At 42.8% G+C, this 15,160-nt stretch overlaps 2 protein-coding genes across 2 annotated transcripts; one reads left to right on the forward strand and one right to left on the reverse strand.

The window, feature by feature from the left end:
* Positions 1–1,551: 1,551 nt before the first annotated feature.
* Positions 1,552–5,855, reverse strand: ALG2 (ALG2 alpha-1,3/1,6-mannosyltransferase). The gene is made up of 2 exons (XM_054285084.1): positions 5,516–5,855; positions 1,552–3,680 (listed from the first exon to the last, which is right to left on the reverse strand). Exons 1-2 carry the CDS (start codon positions 5,846–5,848, stop codon positions 2,778–2,780), a joined length of 1,236 nt encoding a protein of 411 aa, XP_054141059.1. The 5' UTR covers positions 5,849–5,855; the 3' UTR covers positions 1,552–2,777.
* Positions 5,856–6,081: 226 nt separating this feature from the next.
* On the forward strand, positions 6,082–13,551 carry SEC61B (SEC61 translocon subunit beta). Its single transcript, XM_054285341.1, has 4 exons — positions 6,082–6,240; positions 6,341–6,438; positions 7,084–7,185; positions 11,144–13,551. Exons 1-4 carry the CDS (start codon positions 6,238–6,240, stop codon positions 11,229–11,231), a joined length of 291 nt encoding a protein of 96 aa, XP_054141316.1. The 5' UTR covers positions 6,082–6,237; the 3' UTR covers positions 11,232–13,551.
* The last annotated feature ends 1,609 nt before the right edge of the window (positions 13,552–15,160 follow it).

A 15,160-nucleotide genomic window follows, 5' to 3' on the forward strand; every position in this document is an offset into this window, starting at 1 on the left:
AAGAGTGGTGCTTCTATTCTGGCCTACCCCCAGAACACAACTGGTAGACTGGCCCAAGCTCTGGGGTAGGCCAGCCCTAACCATCTCATTTTGTGGGTCAGAAACAGACATAGCCTTTAAAGGGGCTTGCTTTTCACACCCAGTTTCCAGAGTCAACTGATTTGTGTATTTGTTGTTTATTATTACTTCCCCTGTTGGAGCTCCAGTGCTCCAGTGCTTGGCCACTGCAATTGCGCTCCCTCCAAAAACTGTTTAAATGAACTTAGTGAACTTAATGAACTAAACCTGATTTTGGACCCCATGGCCACTGTCTTCCACACAGTCACAATCCACATTGCTCTGGGATATTACTACTGCTGATCACCTGATGTCCTTTGGGATATATGGTACCTGGATAGCTGTAAAGATTAGCCATATCTAATAAATCCTAATATGGTTGTACAGTCCCCACTGAATGGTTCTGGAAGACCATAAAACCACTGAAAGGTTTAGGTTGGAAGGGACTTTTAAAGACCATGTCATCCAACCCTCCTTCAATGGACAGGGATATCTCTTATCTCAGGTTTCTCAACATGGAAAGCAAGAGATCTTGAAGCAGCCTGCAGTGCTCTGCCACACTCCTACACATTGACCACAGATTCCTGCAGGAGTCTGAGCCTGATCAGCAGCTAATGAGGAGTCTGAAGGCCAGGCTCCATGCAGGCAGCCTCAGGACTGAAGTGGTCCAACCTACCTGCCATGAAGCAGCAGGACTGGGGCTGCTCTGCAAGGGATGGCAGTGAAAAGTCAGGGGAGATCACACCACGGGACAGTGACCTCACCAACCAGGGCACAGTACCCAAGGGGGGCAGCCTGGTGACAGTAGCAGCTGCTGACAGTCACAGCAATCACCAGGAAAATATGAGATGGCAGGTCAGGTCCAAGTGGAATCCATGAAATTCAGTGAACAGAAGCTGCAGAATATAGGACTAGGCACATGCCTGCCAGCAACACAGCTCAGGAAAGGGCTGGAGGCCAAGGCTGGAGCAGAAACAGAGCTACCCCTGCAGCTATGCTGGCAAGCGTGCACCAGTGTGTCTCTTAAGGCTACAGGTTAACCCCAGCACAACTGAGAGAGGAGAATGTAACACAGACTAAGCAAGCACAGGAATTGGCCCCAGCCACCTTGTACCTTTTAAATGGAACTTAAAATTGAGGGCAAACATGTCCCAAGGGTCATGTTTATCTGACTACAGATAGTCTTCACTGTCTCTTCTGGTCCTTCAGTCACCCATTGCCACACCCATGATGAAAAACTTGCACAAAGATTTAGGAAAGCTTTTAAAGGTGGGAATGGAGTAGAAATGAAGGAACAGGCTTGCAAGAATATAGACTTAGGCTTGCCTAAATTCTGACTGAATAGATATGCAGGAAACAGGGCCTGTGAGACCATCCGCTCTCACTCCATAACAAACAAAATTTAGAGTATTCCAACTTCTTGATTAAAGACAACGACAGACTTTGATTTTTGCTTGCTTTACTTCAAATAAAAGCCTTATAAGTATACTGAGATGTGGGTTTTGGTCCTAAGCAACAAAAAGAATGGTCTCTCTGTTGTGAAGTACTAATGTAGAAATGCCTGAAACTACATTAAGTAGAAATTGCAGAATTCAGACCACAAATTACATTTCACACCACGCTGCAAATTGTATTTTATAGGTAACACTGGATTTCACTGGATCTACTTTCACACTTAAAGGTCAATTGTATGGATTATTATATGTGTTATAACAAATAGAACCATCAACTAATAAGGATGCGCTAAAAGAGAGGTAGATGAACAAAAAATATATTTCTTTCCCCACAGCGGCTTGGGAAAAAAAATCACAGTACTGTCCTGCGTGCACTCACTGCATTAGGAAAACATAAAGTTGCCACTAAATTAGGCAAAATAAAATGTCTTTATTGCCTGGTCCAGATTAAGACCTTTTTTAAAAGTGTGCTATCATTCAGAATGAAATGTTAAATATAAAGAAAATCATTTAGTTATCTACAAACCCTACAAACCTACAGAAATTCCCACAGTAAAATTACCTCCTCAAGCACTGCAGGTAACAAACAAACATAGCTTTCAGCACTAACCTTTTTGCCTGAGGTAGTCTGATATCCTTGGTGTTATTCTAGCCTCACTTTCTCCTGCTCACACACCTGTATGCTTTTTTTCTGACACCCAGTGTGACTACACAATGCAACTGGACAAGCACAGTTATGCTCAGTCATTTAAAAACCATACCATTCATACTCCTAACACTGCTGGGGTTTTGAAACATGCAGTTAGTTGGACTGTGCACTTCTCTCCATACTTCAGCTAAGACAGCCCTTTTTTACTTACAAATTACTGATGACCATTTTAAATACATAAAAATAAGGCTGTGTGTGTCTTATCTGGACAAATCCAAATTTTGTAAGTTGAATCAGCCATTCCATATAGTATTAAATAAAAATGCAGTCATTTTCCTGCAGTAACTTACTGCCATTCAACTTTGCATTTTGCCAAGGCACAGTACACAAACTCACTCCTGCAATGGCAGATCAGTCTACCACATGAAAATTTTAACCTTCTAATGACACAGTGGGACATGTTTTGCTCCTTCTATGTGTCAAGTGACATAAGGCAGCACAGGAAGCAAAACAAGGACATTTAGATATCCCTAATTCTTCACTAGTCACAATGAATACTGGTCTCCTACACAAATGAGAGACACAAACGTTGTAAACTATTAAACAGGAATGGAATTTTATTCTGTTAGTCTGCGTATGTATTGGTACAGCTGTTCTGAGAAAGCTTCTGAAGAAAATTTTTCCATAACTCTCACTCTCCCAGCTGCTCCCATTATGTCCTTTAAGAGGGGATCTCTCACAATTTTTTCCATGGCATCAGCGAATTGCATTGGCAGAGGATCACACAAAAATCCCGTAACATTATGTGTGATTGATTCTAAAGGACCACCTGAATTAACTGCTATAACTGGACATCTCATATACATTGCCTCCAAAGGGACAATGCCAAAATGTTCATTGCTTGGTGTATAAAGCACACACACAGAGTTACTAAAAAGAGAGATTTTCTGTTCATCAGAGAATGATCTCAGAAAAGTCACATGGTCATTAACATCAAGTTTGGCCGCGAGTCTCCTCAGCTCTTCATAGTGCTCCACGTTTTCCAGAACTCGCTTATCATAACCACCTGCCATAACCAGGTGAACTTCATCCCACTCATGGGAATCAAGTCTCCCTCGAAGTTCGTGCAAAGCTTCGAGAGCCAAAGCCAGATTCTTTTTTCTCTCATACCTATTAATGGAAAGAAACAAGAACTTCTTCTTTTTCGGTATCAGATCAGCTATGTCTGCAGGAACAATTTCTTCAAAGCTCCTGATGTTGAGCGATGGGTAGAGGACATCTGGTTTTATGTGTGACAAGGACTTAAATGTGTCTTTGAACACCCTAGCAGTGAACTTGCTGTTCACAACGATGCAGTCTGCCATGCCAGTGGTGTACTCCTCCAGCCAGTCGAGCGGCAGTCGGTAGAGGCGCTTCAGGAACGATTCCCTCTTGGTCAGGAGCTGATCGGGAAAGTGGCAGTAAAACAAAACCTTCTTACGGGTTCTGGCCAGTCTAAGCACAGGAATGCAGGCAGACACCTAGTGCAACCAGAGAGATGGGACAAGAGGAGAGGTTAATTGTTTGTGTCAGTGCCACCAGTGTGCACATGTGATTTCAAAGCCATGCTGAGAGCCGCTGCTTTGCAAGCCAAGTGCCTTCTCCCTCTTCCCCACACAAGCACATCAAGTTGTACTCCCTCATCCAGGACCTCCTGTGGCCCTATAATTTCTCCCAGCTCCCCACCAAGGTCCCATCAAGCCCCAGGACTTCTCCAAGCACCTCCTTCTGCCACTACCAGGGGTGCTGGGAGCAGAGTCCAAGCAGCAGTGGCATCCTCTCCCTCCAGCTGCCCCAGAATGTAAGACTTTAATTGCAAAATGTGGAATAGGTCAAGATTATCTAAAGTCAGGACATTCTTTGATGTAAGATCTTTGTACACTTTCAAGCCTAATCAGCAAGAAAGAAGATCTCATCAATGGAACTGTCAGCAGCCAGCATCCCTTAGTCAATGAAATCCTGGAGTAACAAGCCTTAAAGATGTAGTAAATCAAGATCTTGATTTCTGTCTATGTATACATTGCTAACTTCGCAAAATACTCAAGGTCCATGCATCCTATAGCTAAACTACATTCATTATAACACTAAAAACCACATCCACAGGTCAGAAAGACCTCTGCTCAGGTGAAGACCATTTCTCCAAGCAAATGTAGAAGTTAACTGGGGACATGTAACTTGCATAGAATCACAGAATCAGTCAGGTTGGAAAAGAGATCACTGAGTCCCAACGATGACCCAACATCACTGTGTCACCTAGACCATGGCATAAAGGGCCACATCCAGTCTTTTCTTAAATATATCCAAGGCCAGTGACTCCATCACCTCCTTGGGCAGTCCATTTCAATGCATAATCACCCTCTCTGAAGAAATTGTTCCTAATGTCCAAGCTAAGTGTCCCCTGGTGCAGCTTAAGACTATGTTCTTTCACCTTGCCACTAGCTGTCAGGGAGACCAATCCCCCCCTGGCCAGAACATCCTTTCAGGCAGTTATAGAGAGTGATAAGGTCCCCCTGAATCTCCTTTTCTCCCAGCTAAACATCCCAGCTCCCTCAGCCACCTGTCATAAGACTTGAGGTCCAGAACCCACCTCCACTGCCCTTCTCTGGAAACGATTAGCCAATCATAGTATTATGAGGGGCTGCACTTTGAATGTTACTAACTCTGAATTTCTGTGTATAAAAGACGGCACAGAAAGCCTGATGGGGTGTTCTTAATTTGTTGAACACTGTGGAGCAGCCAGGCTTGCACAGCTCTGAAATGAACAATCGATGCCTCTCCCTTAAGTGTGCCATTATTGGCTTGTTGCACACCCGATAATGAATTCAATTTTGTCGGGATTTGATACTCCAGGGTTCTGCAGCATGTCTCTTATGAGAGACTGCAGGAACTGGGCTAGTTTAGTTTAAAGAAGAGAGGCCTAGGAGACGATTAATTCATATAAATATCTCAAAGGTGGACCTCATTTTAAGAGGATGCTGCCAGTGATGCCCACTGACAGGATGAGGACCAGTGGCCATAAACTAAAACACAAGAATTTCTACCTCCACATGAAGAACTTCTTTACTTTGAGAGTGGCAGAGCACTGGTAAAGGCCACCCAAGGAAGTCGTGGAGCCTTCCTCTCTGGAGACATTCCAAACCTGCTGTAGGACACCCTGCTTTGGCAGGGGGTTTGGAGTAGATGATCACTAGACACCCCTTCCGACCCTAACAGTTCGGTGATTTTGTGAAGAGCAGCCCCGACTGGAGCATCCCTGCCTCCAGTCGGGCCAGCGGCGCTCCCGTCCCCGTCCCCATGTCCATGCCCATGCCCGCACCTGGTCGCACACGAAGGCGTCGAAGGTCTCTCCGCTGAGCAGCAGCACGTAGAGCGCCACGAAGACCATGCGCAGGGCGGCGCACAGGGCGTGCCCGCGGCCGCACAGGCTGCGCGGGAGCCAGCCGCCCGCCCGCCGCACCGCCAGCCCGCGCGTCTCCGCGAAGCAGCGCCCGGGGTCGTAGTGCGCCGTCCAGATCTGCACCCGGCAGCCCCGCGCCCGCAGCGCCAGCGCCGCGTCCACTACCAGCCGCTCCGCGCCGCCCAGGCCCAGGTCCGGGTGCAGGAACAGCACGGACGGGCCCGCTCCGCCCGCCTCCTCCGCCTCCTCCATGGCCGCTGCCGCGGTCGCATGCGCAGCCCGGCAGTCCCGGTGGGACACGTCAGCCTTGCTTCCCTTCCTCCCGGGCCTTCCCGCCCGTCCCGCCCGCCGGGCGGCCCCGCTGCTGCCCGACGTGCCGTTCTCCACGGTCCCGCGCCGGTCCGGCCGCTGCGCAAGGAGCGGGCGCGACCGAGGCGTCACAGGGGGCAGCGGTCTCGGAACGTATCCCTGTATCCATGGGTACAGGGACAATGGGCTGCTGCTGCTCAGGCATTATCCGGGGAAGCCGCGAGGCCCCGGGATGCGCGGCGCGGGGCGGAGCCTGATGCGGACGGGGACGTGGCCGGAGCGGCTGTAGCGGAGCGTGTGTGAGACCGCCGAGCCCCAGCAGCGCCGCCGCCATGGTGAGGGGCTGCCCCAGGTGGGGGGCAGCTGGGGCGCCCCTGCCCCGCCGGCAGTGCCCGCCGCCTCTCACCCCCTCCCGCTTCTCTCCTCTCTCCGCAGCCCGGGCCCAACCCCAGCGCCACCAGCGTCGGCTCCTCCGGCCGCTCCCCCAGCAAGGCTGTGGCTCCCCGCGCCGCGGGATCCACCGTCCGGCAAAGGTGGGTGCCCGCCGCCCCTGCGGGGACAGCTCCTGTCCCGGTGCGCTCTGCTCGCCGGGCTGGTGCCCTCTCCGACGGGGCAGCACAGGCTGATGCCAGTCCGAAGAAGGGCAACGCTGCTGGGGAAGGGTCTGCGGCACCGGTGCTATGGGGAGGGGCTGAGGGAGCTGTGGGGGTGTTTAGCCTGGAGAAAAGGAGGCTCAGGGGTGACCTTATGGTTCTCTGCAACCACCTGAAAGGAGGGTGTAGCCAGGTGAGGGGCTGTGTCTTCTCTCGGGCAACTAGTGACAGGATAGGAGAGCACAACTCTTAAGCTGCGCCAGGGGATGTTTAGCTTGGGCATCAGGAGGAAGAGGCGATTAAACATTGCAATGGGCTGCCGAGGGAGGTGGTGTAAAATATAAATACCTACTGTGTCCCTGTAGGTATTTAAGGAAAGATTGGATGTGGCAGTCAGTGCCATGATCTAGTTGACACGGTGGTGTTGGGTCATTGGTTGGACTTGATGGTCTTAGAGGTTTTTCCCAACCTGATCGATTCTGTGAAGTGTATTGTTTCTGCAGTCTCCTGGGCTGCTTGGTCGTAGAAGCTGGTGGAGTACTAACGTGTTGTTTGGTTTTTGTTTTCTTCTGCCACCCATTAAAGGAAAAATGCCAGCTGTGGGACAAGGAGTGCAGGCCGTGCCACATCCACAGGGACTGGTGGGATGTGGCGGTTCTACACGGAGGACTCGCCGGGGCTCAAAGTGTAAGTTGGGTGAATGGGTGGTGGCAGGCTTGAGGGGTGCAGAGTTCTCCTGCCTACATTGTCTTGCAGTCTTTGAATTAATAGTAATCTGTCAGTGTTCTGGGGTGCATGGGAAAAGTTGCTGAGTTGATGGTTGGAATGACATATCTGTGACCCTGGAGAAGGAGTTTCTAAAGTTACAGTGGTTTTAAAAAGGTAGGTAGGAGTTGTATTTTGTAATTGCCAATGCTTACCCTATGTGGTCTTTGAAGGCTTTGAGCAATCACTTTGAAGTTGAGAAAGATCACTTGTCTCAATGAGTTAAAGCATCTGTGTGTATGTTTTCATACTCTTTTAAGTAAAAATTTTGTGTTTTGTCTTATAATAGCTATGTTATGGTCCTGTGCACCCCTTGAAAATACAATATCACTGATAAACCATATGCTCACATCAGGTGTTTGTCTTGAAAAGCTGTAGATAAATTACTTTAGCTGAACTTGCCTAGCAAATAGCGTGCCAATACCTTGTATATCTCCATTTTCACAAGGTGAATGTTCCAAGATTATGATCAAATACCTAGTAATGTCCCTTACACTATAGAGAGAGCCTAAGTTTTTACTCTTTTGACCACTTTGAGCCATTCAGATGACTTTCCCAACAAAATTTGAAGCCTAATACTTGGGTAACAGAAGTGGAAGACGTATTTGAGCTGATGAGTGCATGCCAAGTTACATTCTGAGTGGAAATTCCTGCTTATTGTAGAATTACAGTTCATGAGCACTTATTCTTACTGGGTTGAAAAGTCTTGAGATGCTCGGGACTGACCCTGTTGTGCTTTTTTTTCTCAAATCCGTTAATATTTTCTTTTGGAGTTCTTCAAGAGGGCTGCTGCTAGCTGCACATTTGGGGAAGGGCATGGTTATAGGCTACTTAGTGATAGTTCTGGGAGTAATCCTTCCTTTGAAGTTGTTGTACATGTTTTCATTTTCGTATGTACTTGAAACTTTAGAAAACAAACTGTATCCAGCAAACCACCAAAGTTGTGCTGTTCTGCCTTGCTTACTCCATTCTGAGTCCAGAAAGGAGACAAGGCAAAGAAAAGACAATGAGCAGCAATAGTGTTCAAGAGCAAATCTATGCAGATAGGCTGGGCGCCTGTTTTATCTGTTGTTTGATTGACTGAAGTTCAATTTAAAAAATGAATTTCACCAAACAAAACAAACAAACAAACAAAAAAAACTAACAACAACCAAACAACCAGAAGGGCATTATGATTTTTTTAGTAGACTTGTGATACACTTTAACAATTTTGCTAAGTTTCCTTGTGAATCATTTGATTTCACTTTTGATGCTGAATGGCCACTCAGTTGTTCTCATCTTCAGTGCAAGCAGATCAGTAAACAGATTTTCCCATCTACTTATGTTGTGACACAGTGGTTCCTGGTTTTAAGGTTTTGGAGCACTGGGAATCGTTTATTTGGAAGCTACTTTGGGTAACTGTATGGTCAGGCTTTTAATGAAAGAATCAAAGCTATAAAAGTGAGTTGGTTTTACAAAGCATCCCGCACTAGATGTAACATTTTCTGAGCCATGGTGTGGTAGCAACTTTCTTGCTTACAGCTTTTTAGGTATTTTTCTTCAATTTTTTTTCCATAGCAACCAATTGTTATTATCTCTGCCCTGTTTAGTAGGCTTTAAAGTGAGAATGGGCTATCAAGGGTTTGTGATTGCCTCAGTGAGTGCTTCAGCTGAAGTTGTTTTTAGAAATGGTTGTGATCACTACTGCACAAGCAATGGGAAAGCTTAGCCTGGTAGTGGTGGTGGGTGGGCTTTTTTGGTGTTTTTTTCCTACTGTTTAAAATGCAATATCTCTAAATTACTATGAAAAAATACATAAAACCATCTGAGAACAGGTTAATTCATACTAGCTGCAATGAAGGGAATTTCGCTCTAGATAAAAAAGTTTGTATATTTTATATTGTGCGGAATTAGACTGATGCTTTGGATATTTTTGTATCTATTCAATATCCAGAGTAATAAATCCATTGAATAGGTAAGTTGGTTTCCCTCAGGAAAGATTCTTTGTTTGCATTACAAGATACTTCAAGATGTGTATGCCTTAAAAAACAGCTGTTAGTGAAAGGGAGTTGTGGAGGATTTGGCAGGGAGGGGATATGATATTTTTCTCCTTAAAGCTTGGAGATTACATGCTTTGAAAAAGAAAATTAAACCCAAACTTTTTCGTCCTTTTGGGTCACTTGGTATGTGTGGTTCCTGTATCTTGTCTTGGGCTTTCCTGCTTAAGGAGCTATAGGCAGCTTTCCTGTGGATGGAAAGTCAATTTGAGCTTGTGGTACAATGTGCAGTCTTATGAAAGACATTCTGAGAATGCAGAGTACCAAATTTTTAGAGGTGTCTGAATCCATTTATTTATTTCTGGTGGCTTGAGGAGATGCAGGTGTGTGGAGGAGAATTGCAGGGTCTCAACAGGTTTTCTTTGGGACTGGAGGAAATGAGATATCTGTGTCAGTATTGGAGAGTTGATTTTTCTCTAGGAGTCCGATGTCATCTTCATGTTAAAAAACACTGAACACACAATCAGTCCCCACTGTTAATTTCCATGTAGTTCTGTTCTGATTAGTGGGGCTGCTTTGTTCCTGTGTGCTCTTGGCAGAGCAGCTTACTTGTTCCTACTGCTGGAGGCTCAAATCAATTAAATAATAATTCAGATACAGTGTAAGAACTATAAATTATGATTTATTTTATGTATACATGTGTACATATATATATATATATATATATATAAGTAAATAAATAAAATTATAAAATATATTTATTTATATATATAAAATGCTAGGGTTTGAAAGTTACATTCTGTTGCTTAGTGAAATACACCCCTTGAAGGGGTTGCTTGTGTAGTCACCATGCATGTGGACTTTGTTATTAGTTTATTTGCTAAATGCTTTATGTCTGTGTTCAGGATTCTCCATACCCAAATAAGTCTGAGTATGATAGATAATAACTGAGTTTTAAAATTCAATGTAAGATTACAGTTGTGATCATTTCAAGTATGTGGATCATGATCTCATAGAAAAATATGTCAGTAAGCTCTTTGAATCCCTTTTCAGTTTCCTTTTTTTAAAATTTGTATTCTGGTAGCATTTACATGCTTATAAACAGTACCCTGGAGGGAAACACAGGCTGGATAAGAGATTTCCCAATAGCATGTTGAAAATCAAAAATGAGATTGTGTGAAGTGAGTGGTATGAAGGAGTGTTGAGTGTGTGTATTCATGTAACTGTTGTTGCATCTTAGAATAGCATGAAACAGCTGATTGAAGCTATCAATGTGCACCCTAAGATTAAATTGTTTTTTTAAAAACATTGCTATGCAATTTCTAAACAATATATGGAAGTAAGAAGGGAAAAAAATAATCATTTTAGGTAAAGATTTAATGGTGTAGCTTTGCCACTTTGTCTATGTTTTTCAAGAAAGCAGAAGTCCCCGTCTCTCACCCACTGCTGCCATTTTTTTCAAATGAAACAAAACCTCTAAAATAAAACAGCTAATGAGAATTTTTTGCCAAAATTTTAGTAGCCGCTAGAGGACTCTGTTGTTTTTTTTATATGGGACTGCATCTTTGCTCAGTTGGCTATCTGAGTTGTAAACACAGAGGGTACTTTTCCAGAGACTGTGGAAACAGTGATGAATAGTAATGAACCATTAATGGCTTTTTTTACAAGGGGGGGATTGTTGTATTTTTTTATGTAGCATTTAGGGTGTATAGAACTGTTTTTTAAAACAGTGGCAGCAGCAGTTTTTGACAGAGGTGGTTATCTCATTTCTATGTGCCTTAAGGTATTTCTGTGGGAAGAGGAGTTTTCTTGTACAATTTCATGTGAACTGATGAGCTCACTTGGCTGATAATGGGCAAGACAGAATTCTTTTTTATGTTAATGCATTTTCTCTTTATTTTTAGTGGACCTGTTCCAGTTTTGGTCATGAGTCTTCTTTTTATTGCTTCTGTGTTTATGCTGCACATCTGGGGTAAATACACTCGTTCCTAGACTCAGCTGCCAACATAAAGCATACATCTTGGACCAAAACTATGGTGGATCCTGGTTGTTCTTGGAGAGAGACTGGGGAAGCTTCCTATCACCTGTTGAAGTCCTGTCAACTCTGGTTATAATACCGAATTAATTTCTCAGTTTGCTACTTGGGCAGCTTTAAAGCCTGTCATGGGTCATTTTATATTTGTATCTGTACACTTAGAATACAGGTATTGCAATAAAAGTTGTATATGGAAATAGAAACAGTCTTAACTGTATTTTTTCCTCTTCCAGTGTACCACCACTAACACATTTTACTAGTGGTTTTCATAAATAATCATATTTCTGAGTAAATGCTCTTTAACAGTTCAAACCAGATTCTTCCAAACTATACATTGCTATTTCATTTTATGCTAGAAGATCTTTTTTTGTGGTTGAAAGAGACAAAATCGGGTTGACAAATGTGAGAAGGTAACCAAGGTCCTTGTTGAAATAAAACTGAGGTACCAGTGCTGAGATGGATGTGTTCTTCTTTTAACTCCAGAAGAATAGCTGGAGTTATTTAATTTATTTTCTAAATGCAAGTTAAACTTAGTGCTCATTATACATAAAAGTTATGTGTTTGTTTTTTTTGGAGCTGCACTTGAGGAACAACATGAACTGGTACCTAACTGATTTTAAAAAGAATAATTGCATGGCTGTCAAAGACATTTTTCACCCTCAGTCACATGGTGTGGTGCTTGGGGCTGTCCTGGGCAGGGCCAGGAGTTGGACTTCCATGGTCCTTGTGGGTCCTTTCCAACTTAGTATATTCTATGATTGAGTGACTGCAGGTCCAGACTCTTTCAAGGAGAATTAAATTGAATGTGAGGCTGGAAAAGCAATGACTGCATTTCAAATAACAGGACATGCAAATAGGCTGAGATACAGCTAACTGTTTCTTCAGATAATTATTCCAGTTTACTTCTGGACGTTCAGTAGTTTCCTTTTGAACAGTTCCACAGCTCTTCCTTCTCTTTTTAAAGTTATCTCCATATTTGTGCATTAGCATTTCTCACTGCTAATATGATCTTGAAGTTGGATAGAATTATTTTAGCCTGCTGTTCATGTTGAGACCTGGTTGAATATCAGCTTGTTATGGGAAAACAATATTCTTAGTTAGGCAGCCTTGTCAGAAGTTCTAACTGCATGTTGTGGAAGCAGCCTCTCTTACCACCTTCCTTAAAGCAATTCTTAAATCAGTATATTACTTCAGGAAAGACCAAACTGCTCAGAACAAAAACAAGAATGAGGAATGTGGTCTGAGGGCTGTAGAGGTAATTGTTTTGAGCTGTGCTAATGCCGTAGCACCTAAAATGTAAATGTGAAGGGAAAGATAGAAAACTTGGAGCAGAAACTGAAAGTTATAGAAAGTGTAATAGTAGGAAGGCGTTTTTAGAGGTTTGGAAGTTGGGAGCAGGGAATTTTGGGGACTCAAAGGCAGTGGTGTAGCAGAAGACTAAATTGGTGGAAACTGATACAAATAAATCATGTATCAAAGGGAAAAGGATCCATAAATCATTTACCTCTATGCATATGGAAGGGAAGTTAAAACACAAGGGAAAGTAAGTAGGGGAAGTAGTTCACCACTTGAGAAGGTGATCCCTCACTTAAATGCTTTGCTTAGCAAGAAAATAAATTCTGTACAGTCAGCAATTTCATTTTAAGGCAAGAAAATGTAAAGAGAAGACCAAATGCAGGTCAGTTGTTCTGCTAACCATATGAACAGACTCTGCTGAGCTAATTTGTGGTGCTCAAAGGCAAAGGAATGGAATACTCTAGTGTAAGGATAATAACAGTAATAACAAAGTAAGTAACCTCTTTTTTAATATGTTTTCTAATATACTGTTTGTCTGTTTTCTAATACAGCAGGAAACAATTGTCTTTTAAACCCTTCCAGTCCCTAGGAGCTGTTTTCTTACATCAAATAATTCCATTTAAAGCCTTCCATATTTTTGCTCTCTTGGTGTCCTTCTGCTTCTAAAGACCAGAATTGATGATGACTTGGAAAAGTGATGGGGGGAAGACCTTTTGCTGTACAACCTTTTGATAAATTTTTAATACATTTTAATACATTTAGTTCAACTGAATATAAAAATGCTGACTATTTTGACAGTGATGTCTGTATTTAAATATTTTAAATAATTTTTTTTCTAGAATGGCCTTTATAATGGATTTTTGCATGCCCTGTCAAAGGAGGCTAATGTCTCTCATTTTGCACAAATTACTTTACACTCTTGCTTGGCTTTATATTTTGTGTCAGCATACCTCTGGTGAAACTTAAGTTGGATTCAGCTAGCTGAAACATCTGTAGTTTTATTTTCCTTTTACTTCATTAAAACCCAGATTTCTCTATTGTATGCTTCCAAGTTGTGATTATTTAAATTATTAGCATGAATGTGTTGGATATTCATGCTTATATTCTTAGTGTTTCACATGTTCACGAGTTGTAGTGGAGTCTTGCAACTGATGTTTATCAAACTTCAGCTCCAGAGAGGTACAGATAAAGAAATGCAGGTTACAAAGACTTATCAGAATTTTGGCTAATAATGAATGAAATTCTGTTTGGCCTGGGTGAATAAATTATAACCATACTGATAAACAGTAGCTAATCTGTGATACAGAAAACTAGTCTTTCAGTAATAGTTAGAAAAGAAGAAAGGACAGTCATTTTAAAAGCTTTGTATCAGGTGACTAGGAATTAGTAAGACTTTGCATTTTAATGCCTACTGGTATGTGATTGAAATACGAGCTTGACTGAGCTGACTGTTGTAAATATCTTTACTTAGGTGCTGCAGAAGGCTCTTAAATCCTCAAAGATCTTTACTTTGCCTTCTTTACAATAAAGATTCAAGATATCTGGAAGAACTTGTGTTTCCATAGAAGAGATGGTAAAGTACTAGAACCTTTTATCCTTGACTTAAAGTAGTTGCAACCTCAGACTCCATTATCCCTCAGCTGAAGAAGGGGTTTTATAAGGAGATGATTCTTTTGTGCATTAGTTCATCTTTCTTAAGTTTTTCTTCTCCCCCCACGTCACCCCAACAATAAATCTGAGTATGTGAGCAGGTTCAGTCTAATTTAACAGCGACTTAGAAGCTAAAAGACAATGTTCTTTGGGGTTGGATGGAATAGGTAACTGATAGAAGAAGGAGATGGTCAAATCTCCTGCTGTGCAAAAAGCCTTGCGCTTTTAACTTGTTACCCAGGAATAAAAGGGGAAGAGAGGCTTCTTTAATGCCTTTATGATAGGAAAACTTTAACCTTTGCTCTCGCACATATTTGCACACTAAAGTCGATACCCACGAGCTATTGATCTGTAGGTATATGGGCTTCATTAGTTCTGGTGTTTCAGATTTGCCTTTTGCTTTTGCCATCTGCTTAGAAGCCAGCTCCACTGCTCAACACATGCACACACATGCTCTTTCTGGTGGTTTTTGGTTTTGTTTTTTTTCTGGAGAAAGAGATTACTTCAAGGTCTAACTGGTTGTATACTTCCTGCTTTGATGCGTTGACACGGTGCATTGGCAAGGCTGCATTGACATCTTCATATTAGCTGTTTATATAAGTGTGTTTAGTGTGTTTCATGGAAGACTTTTCTGAGCTTGGAGTTGGTAATAATATTCTAAGAATAGTAATGATTCTCAGCTTAAGATTTCTTGGGGGCGGGGGGGCTCTACCTTATAGGTTTTTTAATTGAGGGGAAACTTTTACAACATTTGTGATTTCTGCTATGATTTCAGAAGTTGCTGAAAGGAAAGGCAAGCTAAGCAAGAGCAGGTGTGAAGTTACTGAGTATACTTCACCCCTGACATGTATTGTTATCTTCTCTTCTTCCTTCTGTGGTCCATTTATCTCTTCTTCTCTGGAGACCTCCAAAGGTACTGAGTTGTGCCATGTAGTAGGAT

Source organism: Melozone crissalis, unplaced genomic scaffold, assembly GCF_028551555.1.
Source record: "Melozone crissalis strain CALT ecotype California unplaced genomic scaffold, PUWL_Pcris_2 ptg000042l_1, whole genome shotgun sequence".
Lineage (NCBI taxonomy): Eukaryota > Metazoa > Chordata > Aves > Passeriformes > Passerellidae > Melozone > Melozone crissalis.